The 24337-nt window shown below is 38.1% G+C and overlaps 1 protein-coding gene across 1 annotated transcript in view; it reads right to left on the reverse strand.

Annotated features, from left to right (window-relative positions):
* Positions 1-491: 491 nt before the first annotated feature.
* Positions 492-24337, reverse strand: part of atp6v1ba (ATPase, H+ transporting, lysosomal, V1 subunit B, member a) — a 48447-nt gene continuing 24601 nt past the window's right edge. Inside the window, exons 4-14 of the mRNA XM_069900048.1 lie at positions 21648-21741; positions 17593-17670; positions 14734-14873; positions 13967-14068; positions 10627-10724; positions 8366-8489; positions 6643-6793; positions 6157-6239; positions 4812-4916; positions 3470-3599; positions 492-1882 (exon numbers count right to left, since the gene is read on the reverse strand). Of these exons, the coding sequence (XP_069756149.1) occupies positions 1740-1882; positions 3470-3599; positions 4812-4916; positions 6157-6239; positions 6643-6793; positions 8366-8489; positions 10627-10724; positions 13967-14068; positions 14734-14873; positions 17593-17670; positions 21648-21741 (1248 nt within the window). The 3' untranslated portion in view covers positions 492-1739. The remainder of the gene's footprint in view (positions 1883-3469; positions 3600-4811; positions 4917-6156; positions 6240-6642; positions 6794-8365; positions 8490-10626; positions 10725-13966; positions 14069-14733; positions 14874-17592; positions 17671-21647; positions 21742-24337) is intronic.

The raw sequence follows: 24337 nt of genomic DNA on the forward strand, positions 1-24337 counted from the left end.
AATAATGTCTTTTGAATGTTACAATTGTACCGGCCTCTACTTCCTCCATGGCAAGTTTGAATGAGAAATTTCTAGGTTCTTTAGTTCACAAAAAAAAGGTAATCTTATTCACATGTATAAAATATTGCAGGGTTTGGCAGGATAGACAAGCTGGTGTTTTCCCTGGCTGGGTTGTCTACCACATAGACAGTAGTCTCGATAAGAAATATCAATCAGAAGACAGAGAATCTTTAAATTCTTCAAAAAGAATGGAGGCTCAACTACTGTGTTCTGTATATCTATTGATGTTTGTAATAGATATTAAAGGAAACAAAGAGATGCGAAAATGATCCAGTAAAATGTTGCTGAGGTTTAAAAAGAAATCCTACATGTTCTTATCGAATGGTTGAGCAGGGACAAGGCCTCCTCATTCCTTTATCTTTATATGCAATTGTAATGACCTATTGGAGAGACCGTTTGAATGACTTCCAACCAAAATTAAAAACCCAAAGTTCAATGTCACTTGTTTATTAGAATTAGACATGCAAAAGTCAGCTAAACATTAGTGATCAAATTAAAAATAACTTGGAGGCAGATTACATTTATTCTTTGGAGACGTGCATAATTAATTTGACCAACAATGCAAAAGCAAAGTTAAATTTATCTTGGTTCTCCAAGATTGCTATGCACTGAAACATCAATCCATCAGCATCCTTTCTTTCATAATCTGTTCACTGCAAAAATAGCATTGTGGCAAATTTATTTTTCAGAATTATAAAGCAGAAAGAATACACTTTAATTTTAAATTGCATATAACAGTTATTAAGACACAAATTCATCTTCCCCAAAATCTAATTTTAGGATCAGTTGACATGGAAATACAAATAAATTTTGACAATGAATTCCAGTAGATAAAATTGATCTTGTAAAAATATAAGTCTAAAGTAATGCAAACCTGTTCTAATATTATTTTCTTACACAATATACACAGATCAATATTCACTCTTCTAACCTTTGCACAGAAAGATGAAAAGTTAATTAAAGCTCACGACATTGGTGCAGTTTCAAATCGATTTTTACTGAAATCAATTGGAATGCATTTCGGCCTAACTGAAGAGTCAGTAGTCATCAATCAATATGCTATTTCACCACAGACATAGCCATGTCTTTTTTTAAAAACTATTTTCAAGGATCAGCACATCGAAAGCAAGTGTACCACTTTTTAAAATCAGATTTGTCTCATTAATTAATTTAGGTGCCATTGACTAAAATATGTTAGGCAGTACTTTAAATGTCACAGAACACTTTACATTTTCAAAGAGATAAACAAATGCACTATAAACATAGGTGTTGATTTCTTTTTAACTGGAGTATCTTGATAACGACATTTAACATTTGGCCACTTCTCAATTGCAAAAATCTACAAATTGTCTATTTATGTCAGGCTTGATTGGCTCTGCAATTGATTGATTAAATCTTTCACCACCTAATTTGATGATTAAATCTTTTACCATTTTCATGCACTGGTTGACCTCCAATTGGTGTAAACAGATTTCTACAAGTATCAGTATGCTTCCAGGTGTTTTTTTCTCTTTTAAATAGCTGGAATTTGTGGATTCCAAGGTAATACTTTGATCATTTTAAATCCTTACAATGCAAACACATAGATAAGAACAAACAATGGAGTGTGGAAGTGTACAATGCTCCAATTCTCAATATGTTCTTTAAAATTGAAAGTGTTTATTCATATATTCGGAGATTTATTGATGCTTGGTAGAATCTCTTGGATAAAACTCTGCCAGTATATTTTGAGGAATACGTTTCAACATTTCCTTGGGGAAAATTCGGAGCAACTGCCACCCAATATCCAATGTTTCAAAAACGGTTCTGTTTTCATAAGCACCTAATCAAAACAAAAGAAAAGTCTCTTCGATGAATTCTAGTTGGTATAATTTCTTTTAACTCAAACAAGTATGACAAACTTAAATCCATTAACTGATATTAATGAAATGTGTTTGGAAATATTTTAACCTAGTAAAACCTTTCTACTGTCTATGATGGACAAGGCAGGAATTTGATGGAATATTCTACACTTGCCTGGATTAGTACAGCTCCAATAATTAAACTCAACATCATCTAGGTCAAAGCAGCCCACTTGATTAGGACCCAATCAATCATCCTAAACATTCAATTCCTATACAACTGGTGCACAGAGTGTGCCCACAAAAAAATCTCCTAGTGTCACTCACCTGAGCTTCTATGACAACTACTTTCAAACCTATCACCTCTACCACTAGAAATGACAAAAGTAGTCACATGGATTTGTCACCACATGTAGGTTCCATTCCAACTGGAATTGACTTGGAAATATACAACCGATCCTCGATTAGGCCCTTTCATTCAGTCAAAAAGTCTGAGTGTCTCCCTTACGTCGGGAGACTTGCCTCAACGAATGCGCCCTGGCCGGCTCCAAGGTGCTGAATGCAATCAGTCTCGGGAGGAGGGTCAGTGGCGGAGTGTAGCACTCCGCCATCTAGCGTGAATGTACTGCCACTCCAAGCAGTAGCTAGGAACAGGCTGATAACATTGCAATGACGCTGTCAGCCCGCGACCCATCTCCCCTCTCTCTTCTACTCACTCGCCCCCTCCCTTCATGACCCCCTCAGGGGATGGGGGGCCGGCAGGAGCCGTCAGGGCAGGGGCGGCTGGCGGGGGCAGTCAGTGAGCAGCCAGTGCTGGCTGTGGCAGCCCTGCCGGCCTCTCGTCAGCATCAGTGGCTCAGAATGCAACAGAGCAATGGCCAATTTCCCTTCCCATAATTCCCACACAGCTGGAACCATTCTGGGAAATGCAGAGCAGTTCCAGCTGCATGGGGAATTATGGGTAGGGAAAAAACGGCCATTGCTCTGCCACGTATTTTTGACGTCCAGCACCACGGCAGCCACTCTGGACGATGCACTGAGGTGCTATTCTAAATAAGAACAGCACTGGAGCAGCCTTTTAGGGCTGCTCCATGAACAGGTAAGTTTAAAATTTTAATACAACTCGAAGCTGAGGCCCAGCATGAAAACATCTATTGTCACTGAATCTGTTCTGAAACTAAATTCCTATGCAATTGTGGAAGTATCTCCATGAGAAGGACTGCAATGGTTAACCACCACCTTCTCAAGGGCAATTAGGGATAAGCAATAATGGTAGCCTTGCCATCAACACCCAGGTCCTGAAGAAATTAAAACAGAATTCTAAATACAGTAAAATCCAGTTGGTCAGAATTCATGCAAACGGCAAAAAAATAGGTAAAAAATACAAAAGTTTAAAATTAGCACCCCCTAGAGGCCAGTTCAACAATCATATAACATGCAATCTCAAACAATCGGAAAATTCATATCAGAGATGCCGGTTACAGGGTGTTTTACTATAATTCGTACTTTTGGGTTAAAAGAATTAATATTTTGAAGCTTGCACATTAGATGTGGCCATCAACACGTACCTTGTGCAATGAAATTTTTCTCAAATTTCTGCAGAAATTCTAAATACAGCATGTCATCAGGGGTGAGAGCTTCTTCTCCAACCACAGCCTTCATTGCTTGAACATCTTTGCCAATAGCATAGCAAGCATACTGCAGAGAGAGTACATTTCACAGCCTACTCAGTAACACTTAAAGATAGTCAAGGTAAAATAAAACAAAGAATATTGTTTTTTATGAAGAAATTGGAGGTTAAACGTTTCATTCCTGCAATATTTAGAAAGCTGACAGCACAAGTGATCAACTTCCTGCCCAGTGTTGATATAAGTAAAAGTGGGAAGTAATGGATGACTAAAATTACTTACATCCTGTGATTTACTGAATTCTGTACTCAATACAAAGGCTAGTACCAAATATGACACGCTGTGAGATAGACCCAGGGCAGGACTGGTTAAATTTAGCCGAATAAGTTTTACAGGAAGCATAATGGAGAGATTTCACTTTCCACCTCTAATTCCAAAAGTAATTTCTTAGTATTGCAACATGCCAGTGATCGGTGTTTTATGGAAAGTAAATCTATTTAAAATATTAAATGTTTCACTCTGCTAAAGGTCTGAATGAACTGCTCATACAAATCCTTTGAGACTTTATTTATTTTTATATATGCCTTTATGTACTGCAAGGCTATTGTTTGTCTGTATGTGTGTATGTCTGCATGCATACAGTACAACTCCGATTACCCAAAAATGGATTCTCCGAAGTCCTAATTTATCCAAATAAAATTTTAAATTTCAGATGAGAGCCAAACTGACCTCACAGGTTGAAAAAAAAAAATCACTCATGAAATTAGAGCAATTGTCCACGTTTCAGGTAACTCCCTCCCCTCCCTCTTTCCATTTCTTCTTTACCTTCCCTATGGACATTTCTCTCCAATTCTCCCTCTCAAAATGCATGCCTCAACCAGTCGGAAGAAACCCTTGTCCTGGCGTCATCAAGGAGAGTGGGCTGCCAGGTAGTAGCGGGGACGTTGGGGTCTTGGGCAGGAGCAGGGCCTCAGTGGGGAGGTGTCAGTGATTGGCAGCGGCCAGCATTTTTTTGGTGAGAATTAAATATTATTTTAATGCTTAAAAAGCCTTTCCCTTGTTGTTTGTTGTTGTTTAAACATTGATACAAGTGATTTGTTGTTTATAAAAAGTGACCAGTTATCCGAAAAAACGTTTATCCAACAAAGTGACCATTTTGAATAATCGGAGTGCTACTGTATTTGTAGGGTTTTTTGTACTGCGGACTGTAGAATGCTGTTTTGTCAGGTTGTACTTGTACAATTGGATAAACTTGCGATATTTAGCCATTTCTAACTCTTACCAGCTGATTAGACACATCAGGATGATCTTTGCGGGTCATAGCTTCCCCTATGGCTGACTTCATTAATCGAGATAATGATGGTAATACATTGATGGGAGGATAGATCTGTAAAATAGAAGTTTAAAGATGTAAAATCATGTCCTTCCCACTCTAGATGCACTAGTTGATTTTCTATGTTTTTAATTGTCATGAAAGGAACAAATATTTTGTATCAAACAAGGAGAGAATCATTGAACATTTCCCTTTTAAAGGAAAATGAAAAATAAAGGTACTCAGAGCCACAACTGTTTCCTTTTCCCCATCCCTCTCAACTACATCTCCACATTGGGGAGAAGATTTGAACAATTGTCTCCTTTAGCTAGGGGTGTCTAGGTGTTTGGATCACTATGGCCCAGAACATCTTATCTACAGCAAATGCTCTTGCAATAAAAAAATAATTTTTTTCTATCTTTTTTTTCTTTCGGTTTTCAAAGAGGAGAGGAAATGTATGGTTAATATATGTTTATTAAATACTAATATATTCTTTTTTCTTACATACTTAAATATATGTATGTAGTGTAATTCTCCTCTTGTGTACATGTTCAATATAACTCAATAAACAGACTGAAAAAGAAAGAATGCTGTGACCATCAATACCTACCTTTTCTTTTGGTCAGAAAGTGGCCAAACAAAGATTTTCTGAACAGAGAAACAGATAGTTCATTCCATATTCTAACCATGCTCTCAAGTAAGGAATTAGGGGATATGGGGAGAAGGCAGGTAGGTGGAGTTAGGTCATAAATTAGATCAGCCATGATCTTATTGAATGGCGGAGCAGGCTCGATGGGCCATTTTTTACCTACTCCTGTTCCTACTTCCTATGTTCCTAACTAAGCAAATTTCCTGCACTCTTTACACTCATTGTTAGTGATGACATTATGTATATGACCTCTAGTTCTAGCCTTGCTTACAAATGGAATAATCTCTACACTTGCCATCTCAAATCCTTTAACGATAGTAAACTTTTCCATTCGGATTCCCACCTTCTCTTCAAGAGAAGAGAGCACCAACTTGTTCAATTTTCTGATAATAAAGCCTCCATTTTTAGCATCATTCTACTCAACTGTTTTGAATTTGTTCTTTTTATAAATTAGAGAACACAAATGATTCACAGTATTCTCAAATCCTAACCCAAGTCCAATACGTTTAATATGGGTCTGCTTCTCAAATTGACCCCCCTCCAGAAATCAAACTCAGTGCCTTCATTATCTTGGATTTTGAAATTAAATTTGCCTGACTAACTACTATATCAAACTTCACTGATTTACCAGAAGATATTTTTAAAAGATACCTTTTATCTGATTACCTGTCTATTGTGCAACTGACGGTCAACATAGACTTGTCCTTCTGTGATGTATCCAGTTAAATCCGGAATGGGGTGAGTAATATCTACAATGAATAGAAACTGGGTTATAAATATATAATTTTTAACAGTAAACCAACATTGAATACATATCTCCACAACCTGAAAATATACATATTGAAATAAAAGATAGCAGGATTTTCTGTCAATTGCCCAGAAAGTACAAGCCACATCTTAGTAAGATTTACTCAGTCTTACTATCTTGAATTATTGAACAGCAGAATTATTTTATTCCAAGCACATATAGGACTCTCTTTTGAAAGTCTTAGTTCCTGCACATTATTTAAAATGGCCTCACTTTATTTTATCTGTCCACAATCCCCCATTCTCCACGCATCATCTCATATTACTGGGTATTAAACATAAACTAATTTTTAAAAGCTTACGCTTGTGATTATGGATTATATCAAAATACATCCCTTTACTCACCATCATTTGGCATGGTGAGGATAGGAATCTGTGTGATGGACCCATTTCTGCCCTCAACGCGTCCTGCTCGTTCATAAATAGTAGCTAGATCTGTATACATATAACCAGGAAAACCTCGACGACCAGGTACTTCTTCTCGAGCTGCTGAAACCTTAAAGATAAAGAATGTGTGCATTTTAAAGATTTACAAACCACTCAAGTTTCTGCAAGATTGCTTAAAAACAAAAGACATGGTTCATCCCATAAACATCTATGAAGAGAATTCAATTATAGTAAAAAAGATTATTCTTCTATAAATACTTCAAAAAAATCATTATTTGGCAGAGTATAAACATCTTATCGCTAATTTAGATAAAATTCATTCTAGTATTTTAAATTTTTAAACTTTAAAATTGCCCTGACACTTCATATATTACAATGGAATGGGGGAAAAGTACCCACTATCCGAAATTCAAGCAACTGGCAAAAAAGGAAATAAATATTTTTTTTAAAATAAATTTAAAAATTAAAGTTTAAAAATAGTAAAATTAAATATTCTCTGAAGCAACACACAACCACTTGGTGAGGATGGGATCAACTATTCAGCCAGTCGTGCCCAGTATTGCCCTGCCCGCAGTAGCTGTTTGAATAAAGTTATGTTTGAATAAAATGGCGCAGCTCGCGCCCACCCACAGCCGCTTTGAATAAAGTTTCAATTAAGTTGGGTTTGAATAAAATGGCGCTGCCCAGGCCTATGCTGCTCGCTACTGGGATGATTCTTCCCCTGTCCCCCCCCCCCAAATGTTTCCCGATCCCTGCCTAGTAATTGCCTTTATCTTTATTAGTATTAAGTATACGATTAAGACTTTATCTGTAAAATTGAGGGAGGGGGAGCGAATTATGATATAATTAAGATAATGCTGTTACAGTGCCAGCAACCAGGGATCGAATTTAAATTTAATTTACACGAATTATCTGATAAAAGTGAAGTTTACATAACTAAGGGCAGCAATACTGATTTTTTTTAAAAAAACATTTTGCACTGTCTTTCAAACTGTTTATTCTTAATGCAGCTGTATTAGTCAGGTATTGTAAGAGTGCGTCTCAGGCAAATGGAAAATTTGCATATTTGGCATCCACAATCCCCATAGGTGCGGGATAATGGGGAGGTGCGGGATAATGGGGATTTGAGCGTACATCCTCACTTCAAAAGTCATAATCTAGATACCTCGAGCATTATATCTATCATTAAGTTGGAACACGAATGCTGCCAGGTATGATTATAAAATATTAATTCTGTTTACCTAATTACTTGAAAGCAAACATTTAGAATACATTGAATGATTCATTAAAATATTTTCATTTCAAACAATTAAGACTTCTTTAATTGGCAAAGATGGGTCTATACAATTCATGTAAAGTGATTCAATTAAACCAATATATTGTAATATTACAACTGTAACCTGACTTTACAAGACATCCAAAAAAAATTTAGCCTCTTTGAAGCTTTACAGGTTAGGCAATGACAGGGAAACCCATGCCAATTCTAGAATATTAACAGGATGACTTTTCTGCGTCTCATTATTTTTAATATTCCAAGTTATATTTATTTTGTTTCATGATAAGCATTTCTTAACAACTTAATTCAATAAGACTTTAAACAAGATTAATCTTTACATTGCTTTTTCCCCCAGCAATGAACATCTTGAAAACAATCTATTGCAAGATAAGCAAAAACACATACTTCTCTCAGAGCCTCAGCATAAGAACTCATGTCTGTTAAAATAACCAACACATGCTTTTCACATTGGTAGGCAAGGTATTCGGCAGTAGTCAATGCAAGTCGAGGAGTAATAATGCGTTCGATGCTGTTGAACAAAACAACTGCCCATCAATATTCACATTTGTACCAACTCCAGGAGGTTTTAAAAAAAAACAGAACTTTTCTTTTGGCACATATTGCAGCTATGATACTTGAGAGCAAGCCCAATATGTGGATAATTCACTGATTTAAAATATTTTTCATCATACTGGAAAATTGACAATCAAAAAATTGCCGGAGTTGGCAAAAGGCAGATGTAAAATTTTATTGTCAGACTTTAAAAACTGTGTCAACAGCACATTTTTGATTGTAATAGTCCATGTAGTTTCAAGGAAGAATTATAAATAACTCCAGAGATCAAAAAATCAGACAATGCATAAAGGCCTGAGCTTGCTATTTAAAATTGACCAAATTCATTAACTTTCCAGATCATTGAAATCAAGTCTAATTTTATAATTTTCCATCTTTTCAAATCCTTCCAGCTCTACAAGCACACTCAATTCAGGGAGACACTAATAATTTCCCACTTTAGACCTATGGACCCTGGATTTAAATTGCCATACGTGGTTTTTAAGTTGCCCAGGTGCTAAATTGTAATTTCCCTCCTAAATCTCAACTTCTACTCAAGTAAACCATTCAGCCCATTGTGCATACTCCTCATTTAATAAAGCCACTGGTGATCTTCTATCTCAGGAACAGTTTCCTAAACTGAACCTTGTATCCCTTGATACCTCTGCCATAGCTCAACCCTATCTATGCCCCTCATAATTGTGTATACCCTGTGTCAAGTTCCCCTCCGCTGGGAACTGGGAAAACAGCTCAGTTTATCCAGTCTGAATGGTTGGACTGCTTCATTGCAGGCAACATTCTTGTAAATCTCTTCTGTATCCTGTCTAATGTAACCACATCCTTCCAAGAGTGTGATGATCAGCACTGCAGCTGTGGGCTAAACTGTGGCCTCCATGTTCCTATTCTCTATGCACTAACTAATGAAGCAAGTATCCCACATCACTTCACCACCTTATCTGGATAAGCTGCCTGCTTCAGGATCCTTGGACCTACACAAGATCCTCTACTCACACTCCCCAAGGCTCTTCCAGGCTGTTTGTAGTGAAACACGAAAGTCTACTGATACTGTGATGGTAGTAAAAACATGGAAATGCTGGAGGAACTTGGCAGGTTTCACAGCATCCATAGGAGGCAGATATATAGCTGATGTTTCGGGCTGAGTTTCTCCAGCACTTCTATGTTTTTACTCCAGGCTGTTTGCATCTTTTTTTTGCTAGCCTGCTTCCCTCATCTCTGCCTTGGCCCTCCTTTGATGAATTCTGAAGTTTTTCTGTTCCCACTTCCTGTTTTTATGGCATTATAACCTCTTTCGCTTAATTTAATATTAATCTCAAGACTGAGCTACTTGATTGTTATTACTTTAAATATGTATTTATTACTTGTAAACCATGTCGAGAGATTTATAATGTAATCAGTTGATCGGTGAGGCACGATTATAAACAAACAATGCTCATCCCCAGTCTACCCCATCTACCTTGTTTTTCCTTGGTGCTAATTTGAAGCATTTCTCTTTCATCCCCAATATGTCATGCACCTGTTTTCCAAAATTTGTAAATCTTAGTCCTATTGTTTCTTTAACCAATTTAACACAGAAGGATCAGAGCAGAAATATTGCAGTGTAACTTTCAGTCTCGCTGAACTGTAAAACAGCAATGAATGGATGAATGATCTATTCATGTCACACATGTTCTTAAGAGAGTCCTATCTAAATGCAACTATTGCATCTGAATAGTCGAAGTAAATCATTCCTTCCCAATTTTAATTTTTTTTTAAAACCACAACTCTTCAACAGCTTGAATGATTTGGTCAGCATATTAATTTGGAAACAAAAATCAATTATTTTCCAAATGTGGTCACATTAATGAGTTATACAAAGCTAATATTTCTGAGAAAAAGCAGAGCAAAATAAAAGGCCGAGATATGGATAACAAGTGAAGCGTAGATATGCGTTAATTTAGTTATTAATGCTTTTGATCCTTTCTTCGACGAAGAGAAGCATCTATCGCCCTATAAAAATGTACTATGCCCATCGTCTGCAGAGCTTGTCCAATTCCTAAAATATATCCTTTTATATCTGCTGCAAGCAGAGAATACAGAAAAGCTAACCTACTTACGTTGGGTCATTTGCAAGGTTCAAAAACAGACAGACGTTGTCCATTGATCCATTTTCTTCGAAATCAGACTTGAAGAATCTTGCAGTTTCCATATTAACCTGTTATAAAGGATACAAACGCTGACAATGGGGTGAGTGAATTTGCAGATGGCACCAAAATTAGTGGTATAGAAGAGTGATGATTATTTGAGATTACTACAACAGGATCTAGATAACTTGGGGAAGTGGGCCAAGGGTCAGTGGATGGAATTTAGCTCAAACAAGTATGGTGTTGTACCTTGATAAGTCAATCCAGACCAGAACTTCCAGACTGAAGGGTATTCAAAGACTCATCCCACACTAAGCACATTCTCTTCTCCCTCCTCCCATAAGGTTGAAGATTTAAGAGCGTGAGAACATCGAATTCATGGAGTTCTTTTCCAATCATCAGAATCCTGAACAAATCTCGCGCTAGTAAAGATGCTGCCTCTGCTCTGCTAACTGATTTGTGTTTTTGCTAGTGTACAGATAGACCCCAACTTACAATGTTCCGACTTACAATGTCCCAAAGTTTCAATGATCGGAATCCATTTTGAATAAAGGTAAGTTGGGGTCTACCTGCATCAACATAGTTGCTTTTCCTTCTTTGAAGGAAATGCTTCCGTCCAATCAACGCAGGCAGATCATTTCCCACTGCCACCACCCCCCTCATAAATGTCATCATTTTGGTGCTCCTCTTGTCAAGGAAACATGTTTTGTCGGATCCAATGCCATTTTTTTTTTAAAGTTGATTTGGAACACATGCGCAGATTGCCATTGCTAAGGTCATATCCATTTTATTTATTTTCTTTTCTGTGTTGTTTATTCTTTTTCTTAAATCATTGAATTCCTGTGTTTGCCATTCTTTAAATGACTCCATGTATCCTCTAACAAGAGCAAGTATATCCTTTACCTTGCCTTTCCCTTTATCTATTTCACTGTATTCTTCCTCTTCTTCTTTCTCTGGGTTGGCCATCTGTTGTTTCTTTGTTGCCCTTTCCTCCTCTTCTTTCTTGTTTCCATTGTCTTCTGTGGTCTCTTCTTGCTGCAGGTGTTCTGCAGCTGTCGTTGCCGGCTGTGGAGATCGACTCCCCAGCTGGTCCCCCCTCCCGTCGGTGTGTTTTTTTTCATGCGCGGTTGCGCACTTTTACTCGGCTCTGTGAGCCATTGTTGTAGTTCTTTTTCTACCGACCTGAGGTAGTGGGGTCCTCTCTCCACAGCGGGCCTCTTCGAACAGGTAAGGCCTTCACCTTTTTCCTCCGTTGTCTTCTCTTCCTCTCTTCTTTCCGTTGATTTTGATTTTTCTCCTTTTGTCTCCATCTTCTTTCCACCTTTATACTCACTTTTCTTTAACTTGTATTTCTGTGCCTTTGTGTTTTTCTTTGTTTTTCCCGACTTTTCTGGAGAGGGCTGGAGTTCACCGTCCGGCCACTACTCCATCACGTGACTCCTCGGACTACCAGATTGCCATTGCTGAGGAAGGAGATTGTTAAGTGACACCACTGCCGCTCATTACCAGGCGCCATCACAGGAGGCCGAAGCCCCTGCTCCTGCTGGGAGGCTCCCAGCAGGAGTGGGGACGTCGGGTCGGCCACCCGGCAGAAGCAGCTCAGAGAACTACAATAATTTCACCTTACAATGCAAGTTGCGGAACCAAACCCCATCGTAAGTATGGGTTGACTAGCTGGATTGATCACTGTACCATGATACACATGTCAAAATTGAACTATCTTAGAAACAGCAAAGAGAAACCTATTCTTCATCGGGCAAGGTTTACATCATGAATGAACCAAACTGGTGTTTCTTTGATATTTCTTGTGAAAAAGTTGTATTTTAGTTCACTCCAACATGGAACTAGCACAATCTAGTCATCATAATATATGCAACAATCTGGAAGTTACGCATGTAGCCAGGGATGACTGCTATTTTGTTCTCAAAAAGGGAGAGATAACCTGATCTCATGACTTCAGTGGGAGAAACATCAGATCAATAAAAGCTCATATGTTAATGATCTCTCTGTTCCAGTTTAAAATCCATGCTGGTTACTTTTCCAGCAATCACAGCAATGCAAACTAAATCTCTTTCCTCACATGCCAACCTGGCGACATATAATATAGAATACTACAGCAGAGAACAGACATTTCGGCCCTCAATGTTGTGCCGATCCATATATTCCTTAAAAAAGTTCTAAATCTTCCCTACCCATAACCCTCTATTTTTCTTCCCGCCATGTGCGTAAGAATCTCTGACCCTCATGATTCAGCCTCCACCACCATCCCTGGAAAAGCATTCTAGATACTCACAGGTCTCTAGGTAAAAAGAAAATAACAATTTCCCCCAAACTTTCCTTCCTGCACTTTGTACATACATTCTTTTGTGCTATTCCCTCCCTGGTTAAAGGCGCTGGCTGTCCACCCTATTTATGCCTCTTAATCTTGTTGACCTCTGTTAAGTCTCCTTTCATTCTCCTACGCTACAAAGAGAAAAGTCCCAACTCTGTTAACCTTGCCTCATAAAATGCATTTTCTAATCCAGGCAACATCCTGGTAAATCTCTTCTGCACCTTCTCCATAGTTACCACATCCTTCCTATAATGAGGTAACTTGAACTAAAATACTCTAAATGTGGTCTCACCAGAGATTTATAGAATGACAACATGACCTCTCGACTCTTGAACTCAATCCCCCTATTAATAAAGCTCAACAGCCTATAGGCCTTTTTACCTGTCCTATCAACCTGCGTGGTGATCTTGAGGGATTTATGGATCTGGACCTCAAGGTTCCTCTATTCATCCACACTCTTAAGTAACCAACCATTAACCCTGTACTCTACCTTTTAGTTTATCTTTCTAAAATGCATCATCTCACACTGATCTGGATTGAACTCCATTTGCTACTTTTCCGTCCAACTCTGCATCCTGTCTATACCCTATAGTAACCTACAACAACCTTCAGCACCATTCACAACTCCTCCAAACTTCGCATCATCCACAAACTTACTGACCCATCCTTCAGCCTCTTCATCTAGGTCATTTATAAAGACCACAAGGAGCAGGAGTCCCAGAAGATGCTTGTGGAACTCCACTAGCCACTTACTTCCAGGTAGAATGCTTTTCTTCCACTACTACCCTCTGTTTTCTATATGCAAGCCAATTTCTTTTATCCACACAGCCAAGGTTATGCCTCATGACTTTCTGAACTCTCATGGGTGACCTTCAACTCACAACTGTAGACCAACGGCTGCAGCCTGGGAGCCACTGAGCTCTTTCATCATTAATACCAAGGGTTAATTGACACATTAACAGCTATTTTAATTTCACTTACACCCATAGCTGCAAACACAATGGCAAAATTCACTGAACTGTAGTCCAGAACATCTTTGGATTTTTGAACCAGACCAGCTTGACGGCAAATCTGGGCAGCAATCTGAAAAATAATTCAGATGTGTTGGTAAATGTCTATCGTATAGATAGTGTACATGGCCAGGAAAAAAAAAAATGACTTTTTTACTTCATTAATTAGTTTCCAACTGTTTTCTTTTGTCATATTTAAACAAAACAACCTCCCCTCCTTAAACATTTATGCAAATAATGTGGAGCACACACTAAAAAACATGCTTTAGTCATGTATAATACGGTTTTAGGAAAGAAGGCAACTTCATTTTACGTACCCTTCACAATTCAACTCGTGGACAAGACCGACATCAAAAGGGGTGTGCACATACTTTTTCTTACAACACACCAGTGGATCACCAATCAGCCTATTAGTTCTGTGCTAATTCTCAAAGTAATTCCTTTTCCCCACCATTCTCTGTAATCTACCTTCTCTCGGATGCTCATCATTCTAGCCAGATTCCATTACCTACTTATACAGTCACAACCACATATAGGCCAGAATGGGGGGGGGGGGGGGGGGGCAAGGATGACAGATTTCACCCTCTGCTGCACTTTAGTGAACCTGATGATTTGCCAACTGAAATTTTAAAAATTCATTAATTTTCGCAAAGCTACTAGCAATTTTCATGCAAATACAAAAAAAATCCAGAATAAATAACAAAGCTACTAATATAATCATTTTTGTTTTAAACAAACCTCATTGTGTGGTAAACCTGCTGCTGAAAATATAGGTATTTTTTGACCTCTGGCAATACTGTTCATTCCATCAATTGCAGAAATTCCTGTCTGGATCATTTCTTCTGGGTATATACGACATTGTGGATTTATAGGCTGACCTAAAAAAAATTAGTAAAAATAATCATGGAGTGATGTCAAAAATAATAACTTTCCTTTAAAACAAAATTTTTACTTGTGTAGTCTTCTTCTTTGGCTTGGCTTCGCGGACGAAGATTTATGGAGGGGGTAAAAAGTCCACGTCAGCTGGAGGCTCGTTTGTGGCTGACAAGTCCGATGCGGGACAGGCAGACACGGTTGCAGCGGTTGCAGGGGAAAATTGGTTGGTTGGGTGTTGGGTTTTTCCTCCTTTGCCTTTTGTCAGTGAGGTGGGCTCTGCGGTCTTCTTCAAAGGAGGTTGCTGCCCGCCGAACTGTGAGGCGCCAAGATGCACGGTTTGAGGCGTTATCAGCCCACTGGCGGTGGTCAACTTGTGTAGTATTTATATGGTAAAAACACTTCAAAGCAATTTGACGTGCTTACCTTCAGAGGCCAAGGGATTGTGTACAAGGATTGGAACACCATGTTGCAGTGGTACAAATCAATGGTTCATCTAACAAGAAAATGTGCAGAAAAGAGCTCTGTAGATACGAGAAATTGGATATGCTGGGTTCTCATTGGAATGCAAGAAGCAAAGGATAGACCACAGAGGTTTTCAAAATCATAAGGAAGTATATAAGACAGAATCAGATGGCAAATAGGATTTGTGAAAATAGGCATCATGGATGAGGTGAGTCATAAGGGGCTGTTTGAGCTGTATTTCTATGAATCCCAAAGTAAATACCACAAGCACAAAAAGCTCAGGAGGTAGGTTTTAAAGATTGCCTTGAAGATGAGAAAGGCTGAGTTTTTTTTTTGAGGAAATTCCAGGGTAAAGGGACGAGGCAAATGAAAGGATAAGGATTTAAAACTATCTGAGCAGTTAAAACAGAGGAAGAGCTTAAAAAAAAGTAGAGCAAGAAGAGCGCAGCCACTGAGAGAGTTGTGCAGTACTTTAGTGCAGTAATGACAGGGTGCTGGATGGCTCCAAGTGACATCATTCAATGTGGCATCAAACCAAGGCTTGATTAAAAAGTAACCCACGACGCTCATTTGAGAAATTATGTGCTCAGTCTATGTGGAGTAGTATAGGAAAGTGTCAAAGGATGTTGTGCTAAAACCAGGCATTTATCTAAATACCCTGACAAAGCTTTTTCTAATTGAAACCAAAAATCTCAAAAATATGGTCAGTTTCACAGACAATGCAGAAGAAACATTGTAATATGGTACAAATTTGGGAAAATCTCAGTGAAAATATTTGGAACTGCTCGGCAAAATGATCAATTCATTCAAACTAATTAAAGGAATGTATGTAATACCTGTTTTTCCAGAACTAGGAACTAAAACATTAATAGTTATCAACAACATTTGCCGATGACACGATCAGCAGAATCACAGATGGCAACGAGGAAGCATACAGGAGTGAGATAGATCAGCTGTGCCACATCAAAAACCTTGCACTCAATGTTAGCAAAGCTAAGCAATTGATTGTGGACTTCAGGAAGGGGAAATCAGGAGAACACAAACCAGTCCTCATTGAGGGTCAGCAGTTGAATGGATTAAGAATTTCAGTGTCATCACCTCTGAAGATCCATCCTGGGGCCTCCACGTCGACGTAATCATGAAGAAAGCTTTACCACCAGCTATACTTCAAGAGAAACTTGAGGAGATTTGGCATGTCTCCAAAGACTGACAAATTTCTACAGGTGTACTGTGGAGAGCATTCTGACTGGTTCCATTACTGTCTGGCACGGAGGTGCCAATGCACAGGACAGGAAAAGATTACCAGCCTTCACTCCATTAAAGAACTCTACGATAGGTGGTGTCTCAAGAAGGCAGCCTCCATCTTCAAGGACCCCCACCATGCAGGCCATGCCCTCACTGCTACCATCAGGAAGAAGACACAGGTACCTGAAGATGAACACCCAATATGATAGAAACAACATCTTCCCCTCTGCCATCAGATTTCTGAATGGACTACGAACCATAGACACACCTCGTTTTCTCTTCTTTTGCACTATTTTTTTTAATGTAATTTAGAGTAATATTTTCACCTCTGACGCTGCTACAAAGCAATGAATTTCATGACACATGTTCATGACAATAAATTCTGATTCAAAGTCTAATTTAAAAACAAACATTTTGCTGAGATCAGTATCCTAAAAACTACATTCAAAATATCAATTTTATTTGAAAGAACTGGTTTCTAACAAAAATATGGCTGCAGCTATTCACTTCTTATGTCATTCGTGTCACAAAAGTAGTTAAAATCATAAATATAGCACTTATGAAAACTTATCAGATCATTCAACAAAATTAGTGATAAAATACACAAAATACTTGAATTAACAGGCTGCCTGAACTAGCAACAGTGAACGGAATCTGTACTCACATATTAACTAAAATTTTCAGAATGCAAGGGATAAAAACTAAATTTTAATTTATATACATTATTTTCTTTACAATATTATTTTCACAACTTACAGTGGCCGGAAATGATCTCTCCAGAAAATCAAAGAACATCTGTGACTGAGTGTACAGTCCAAAAGACAATGCTTGACTTCCTCTCATTGCCTCTAACTTGATCACTGCTGTGTTAAATTTCATCTTTACATCTATTCTGGACATTGCCACCCTAATTCAGTACATTTGGCCACATATTTGTCAAAGATCAGAATATAAAATAAAAAGTATTTTCTCTTGAATGAGCAATATATTTTTCTTTAATACTTCTAAACTTACCCATAATATCCAGATATTCTTCAGCCAATACTGTAGGTCCTCTGTCAATAGGTTTACCTGATCCATTGAATACTCTGCCTGCAATGGAACACAAGTATGTAAGAAATGCCCTACATCTGTTTTATTTGGCCTTTTTTGCCTGCTCCACCATTTAATAGTTCATGGCTAACCTTTTATGTTAGTGCCATTTTATATTCTATATCCATTATCCTTAATGTGCAAAAGATTGCAGACACTCAGTGATCAAGACAAAAGACCTTGAGTTTCAAGCATTTGTTACTCCGTGTAAAGAAATCTCTTCTTCGTGAATGGATAACTTGTTTTGACATGGTCACTCCAGTTCTAGATAATCCACCTTCAGGCCATAAATAAAAGGAACAGGAATAGTCCATTCAGACACTCAAGCCTGCTGTCGCCCAATAAGATCAGGGTAGATCCAACATTCCTTAAGACCATTTCCCTGCTCTTTCCCAAATCCATATCCTTTGATTCTATTATTGAGCAGAAATCTGGTTATATTAGCTCTAAATACACCATAGGAACTTCCCCCACCGTTACAGCTTCTTGTCACAAGGAGATTCAGAGACAGGGAAGAAACGTTTCATCGTCTCAGTGTTAAATGAATACCTCCTTATCCAATAACATAGCCCCTCCTTCTGGACTCTCCCATCAAAGGAAACATCCTCTCATCCTGTCTAGTCCATGTGAATCTTGTATCTAGGATAACCATCAACCCATATCCTCCTTATCAAGAGGTTGTACTTAATTTCTCCCCATAAAATACTCCTGCCATTCCAGGAATCAATTTGGTGAACTACTGCCCATATTATCTCTTGGGAACGTAATAGCTTTCAGACTCAATAACTTCTCCAACAATATAGGAATTTATTTCTCATGCTAATTTATTTGAGCTGCAATCATTCTAAACCGTAGTTTCAATTATTTCAAGAAGCTTTTTCTGCCACTTCCTTATTTCCCAAAAGAATTGATCGTTTTTGTTTGGAAAACACTGACATGAATTTTTTATAGACCTACAGAACTTTATTTAGGTTGTTGCTTTCTGACTAGTCTACTGTCATATTTTAAATGTTCCTTTCTTATAGACCTATAGAACTTTATTTAGGTTGTTGCTTTCTGACTAGTCTACTGTCATATTTTAAATGTTCCTTTCTTATAGATCTACAGAACTTTATTTAGGTTGTTGCTTTCTGACTAGTCTACTGTCATATTTTAAATGTTCCTTTCTTATAGACCTACAGAACTTTATTTAGGTTGTTGCTTTCTGACTAGTCTACTGTCATATTTTAAATGTTCCTTTCTTATAGACCTACAGAACTTTATTTAGGTTGTTGCTTTCTGACTAGTCTACTGTCATATTTTAAATGTTCCTTTCTTATAGACCTACAGAACTTTATTTAGGTTGTTGCTTTCTGACTAGTCTACTGTCATATTTTAAATGTTCCTTTCTTATAGACCTACAGAACTTTATTTAGGTTGTTGCTTTCTGACTAGTCTACTGTCATATTTTAAATGTTCCTTTCTTATAGAGCTACAGAACTTTATTTAGGTTGTTGCTTTCTGACTAGTCTACTGTCATATTTTAAATGTTCCTTTCTTATAGAGCTACAGAACTTTATTTAGGTTGTTGCTTTCTGACTAGTCTACTGTCATATTTTAAATGTTCCTTTCTTATAGAGCTACAGAACTTTATTTAGGTTGTTGCTTTCTGACTAGTCTACTGTCATATTTTAAATGTTCCTTTCTTATAGACCTACAGAACTTTATTTAGGTTGTTGCTTTCTGACTAGTCTACTGTCATATTTTAAGTGTTCCTTTCTTATAGACCTACAGAACTTTATTTAGGTTGTTGCTTTCTGACTAGTCTACTGTCATATTTTAAATGTTCCTTTCTTATAGAGCTACAGAACTTTATTTAGGTTGTTGCTTTCTGACTAGTCTACTGTCATATTTTAAATGTTCCTTTCTTATAGAGCTACAGAACTTTATTTAGGTTGTTGCTTTCTGACTAGTCTACTGTCATATTTTAAATGTTCCTTTCTTATAGACTCCGCCCTTGCATCGCAGAACTTACCATCATAAATGCTCCATAAGCAGCTCCAAGGCGTTGACTCCAATCCCTCTTCGACCTACTGTCAGCAATAGAGCAGAGCACTCTGCCATGCATCATAAATGTACTGCCACTGAAGGCAGTTGCCTAGGGGCAGGCTGATGATGTCAGCCCACGACCCAGGAGCCTCCACCAGGTGATCGGTGGTGTGGTAAGGGTTCCCTCCTGCCACCAGAACTCTCCTTGTTCCCCCTCCACCCCTCGCTCCTTCACCAGCACCGGAGAGACTGAGGAGCAGGAGGGCAGCAAGCAGCTGGAGGCCCAGCATGGGCAAGGAAAGTCGGAGCCCACCGAGGTGCTGGGGCCAGAGGGCAAAGGGACGCGAGTGCTGAGCTCCAAGGCCCGGGAGGAAGGAGGACAGATGATGAAGAGTGGAGACAAAGAAGAAGAATCAGGGAGTCCGATGGATGCACTTCCAGAAGAGCTGGTAGAATGGTCAATGGTTGTCTTCCATTACCCATAATCCCCCATGCAGTTGGAACTGCTCTGCATTTCCCAGAGCAGTTCCAGCTGCGTGAAGGATTATGGGTAACAAAGAGGGCCATTGCTTGGTGCATTTGTTAGACCTCATGACGATGGGAGATGCTATGGCACCACTCGCCTCGCCTCCATAAGCTCTGGAGGACACTACGAGGCGCCGCTCTTCATAAAAGAGGGGCAGGTTCAAGCTTTTAATGCTAGTCATTAATATTAGCTCATTAGCTTCAAATTTTTCTCCACAGATGGAGCCAGTTTTGAGGCAGAGGCCCAGCATAAAAATCCCTTACCATAGCCAACTCACATTCATCTATTTTCACGCTCAATACACATCGATTTCTGATTAACCTAATTCTATTGCATTATTACTTTTAACCACCAAATGAATCATCAAATAGCCAGCTCATCCATTGATTTCTCAACATATTAATCGAGAAACCATCATTCAGACACTCCATAAATTCACCCTCCACATCACTACTACTAATTTAGTTTGCTGTTCAGACAAAATGTGAATTGAAGTTCCCCTTGATCATTGTATTACCTTTGTTACAGACAGCTCTAACTTTCTTTTGTAAATTATGCCTCCATTGATACCACTGTTATTTATAAAAAAAACAATGTTTTTCACCCTTTTTCTAGTCTTTAACCAAATTAATCTACTACTTGATTTTTTTTTTTAAGCAAGATCTTTTCCCTCGATCACATTCCATCTTCTTTGCCATTTTGCCCATATTCTCTAAAAGGTTAGTAAGCTGAAATATTTTGTTCCCAACTTTGGTCACATTAAAATGGAACAAGGGAAGATCAATCCTTCAAGCCTGCTTCATTATTCCAATAATCCAATCTGAATCTCATTCCAATTCTCTCCATATGTCTAAAATCCTTTGTCCATGACAAAGAATTTTTATTCTGGTTTTACACTGGACAATTCCTTGATGAAAGTGTGAAGAAATAATAAAATGTTTTCAGTCCTAAGAAAATTATCGGTACTTTAAAGTGAAAGTCATGGCTCCTTTCCATCCAAGAGGAAACAAGAGATCTTTTAATCAATGCAGTCCAAATCTCTACTTTTCCCCCCCAAACAAGTTATTTATTTTAATCCTGGTTACCAATTTTATTTGATTTAGTTTAGCATTGTTCTTTAAGTTTGCAATACTGCATGTTTCTAATTTCAATCAATCTCCGTGGAGAAATTCAAACATGAGTATGTATGATTTCACATTTTAAAGTCCATCTTACAGAAACTTCATATTATTATGAAATGAAATAGATATTTGAAAAATTAAAAGACAGCTACATTAAATTGTGTCAGGAGACAGACTGTTCACTACAAGAATCATTATATTGCAAAAATATACCAGAATAGATTTAGATTTGAGAAATACGAGTATAACGACCTTTGAAATTCAACGAGGCAGGCTGATTATAGAGTATAAAATATACCTACCAAGCATATCTTCAGACACAGGTGTGCGAAGTATGTCACCTGTAAACTCACATGCAGTTTTCTTTGCATCAATGCCCGATGTTCCCTCAAAAACCTGCAGCGAGATGTAAAAGACACAAAAGTACATTTAAAACATCAAGTTAAAGAAATGCAATGAAAGATTAAAGGACAAATTACATCAAGTAGGCTTCCATTTATTTAATGTTATTTATTCTATTTGTCATATAATTTATTGTTATTTGAACTTGAAACAAATTTTTAACAGGATAAGAATGTCTAGAAATAAAATTATCTCAAAGACAATGAACCCTATTCAAGAGAAAGAGAGATTCATGCAAAACTGAAAGGTATGGAACTCCCTTTAACACAAAACCAATATTATCTCAATTAATATATTTGATATCCAAGAACAACTACTACCTCAAATCACAGAGGGAGGAAAAAGCCCCGAAGCAGATAAATTAAGGCTTTTTCTTCCCATGGGTAAGCAAAATAAGTTGGCTAAATTTTAGCATGCAATTATAATATGGTTCAAGGTTGCAACTTAAAACTGTAAAATTTGCCAGTATTCAGAATGAATATTTAGAAAATCGTTGTGCTGCAGCAAAGAAATTTAGTTGGTAAAGAGTCAGAGCAACTCTCGACTTCATGGATTGAATCTGAACGACATTTGTAAAACACTCCCCAGAATAGTCTCATGATCTTTAGAAGGAGTGATCTCTTCCTCAGTATTATCATTCCATAAAAGACAAGAACACACAAAATGTTTAAGACCAGTTCAGACATTCTTTTTTAAATGAAATATTCCTGGGATGAATTATCAAAAGGAGTTTTCAAAATTGTTTTTGGAATTCAAAACTAATTTAAAAACTCCATTTCTACTTTAATAGCAACACAATCTTTACAGAACAACTTACTATTAGGCTCAACCCAGATTTTCCCAGTAAATGCTCAATGGACTGAATTGTATGTTTAGCATTTAGCTCATTAAAAATATTCAAACGTGGACACAAGAGCTGCTGTAACAGCAGCTCTGTCACTGGTGCGGACCTGCGAAGAGCAGAGACACAGCGCTGCCCCAGGGTGGTCCCAACGCTAAGTCTGATTGCCGTCGGCTCCATTCAAGCTTTAAACAGCCAATTAAAGAAGCTGACGGCGATTGATTTTAAAATCCTGCGACCGCGGGATCTAGGCCCTGGCCCAAGATGGCGGTGTCTATGTATGGCAGCGGTCACAGGGGGCTGCAAACACTTGGGAAGCAGAAGGCTGGTGCAGGACACTAGAAAACATGGAGACTATCCCCATTTGAGAAGGAAAAGCAAAGGAGACGACACTTGGGACAGTGACCATAGCAGCAGACCAGCAAAGGGCTCTGCGGCTGAAGAACACACAGGCAGCAGGCTGTTAGTGACTGGAGGCGAAGAACTTATGCAGGCTGCGGGCGACTGTAGTCAAGGGATTCACATCAGGCTGTGAATTGCTGGAGTATGGCTTGACTGACTGAAGGGGTACCACATATCGGAACCAAGATGCAAGAGGGTGCAGAGGGTGCAGGAGGCTTCCTGATCGTGTCAGAGGTGTGCAACTGGAGCTTGGGTTGCTAATTGTTTGGACTGAAGGCTGTGTGGCTGCAGGAGTGTTAGAGGCAAATTCATGGACTCTGGAGGTCTCTCTTTTGCTTCTCTTTCTTATTGTAAGAGGAGCTGCGCAATTTCTGCTGACAGCGAATCTTTGTCTGCCTTATGGTAAACCAAAGGAAATTTCATGTTATATCATATTTCCTGTTTTATTGCATGACAATAAAATAATCTTAAATCTTGAGCTAGAAGACAAAAATTTTGCAACAAATGTTTTATAGTGTTGTACATACTGTACAATATTCAGCATTCTATAGCATGAAGGGAATTAAAGTTTGAATTAATTTCAAATTATACTGAATTATGCCAGGTATAGCCAGAGGATCCAGAAGGAAAATAATGGCATTCAGTAACTTCAGGCTGTTATTCCTGTACTTAAATGAACCCATTATAATTCCAAGACACTGAGTGACAGGTCACTCTTCTCCATTGCTCAACTCCTGATGGAGTCTAACAACATTTTGCAGGGAAAACATTTCAAACATTGGCATGTGCTTAATTGGCAATTCCAATCGAGTTGGGGGAGTTATTTACTTTTAAAAATTTTAATGTTGAACATTTTAACATGCGTTTTTATAAAATATAAAGGTTTCAAGCATCTTAAATTTAAAAATTGAAAAAAAATCCCACTTTGACAAACCTCCAGCTTTACCTCTCAAAGATCACAAGGCCCTCCTAATGGTGAGCCTTCAGGAGTACTAACTGGGGCCTGATCATCACCAAGGAGTCATTGCACCTTGCCACATTTCTTCAATGCATAGAGTAGCTAAAGGCAGCTATCTGCATCCTGTTCAGGCAGAGACCATGGTTCATGGGACAAATCCTGCTTAATTTGCTACAATGCTATTTAAAAAGAAATCTTTATTGTGTTTCAAGCAGCCTGGAATACATTGGACTGGAGTGGTGGAGGAAGAATTTACTTAATCCTTGAAAGGAAAATTTCAAAACAAATTTAAAACAATAACAAGTCATAGAAAAGAGAGTGAGAACGTTAAATCAGTTTGAATTCATACAATACTATCAATGTTTATGCATCTAGATTTAGACTTCAAG

Source organism: Narcine bancroftii, chromosome 10 (assembly GCF_036971445.1).
Source record: "Narcine bancroftii isolate sNarBan1 chromosome 10, sNarBan1.hap1, whole genome shotgun sequence".
In the NCBI taxonomy this organism is placed as follows: Eukaryota; Metazoa; Chordata; class Chondrichthyes; order Torpediniformes; family Narcinidae; genus Narcine; species Narcine bancroftii.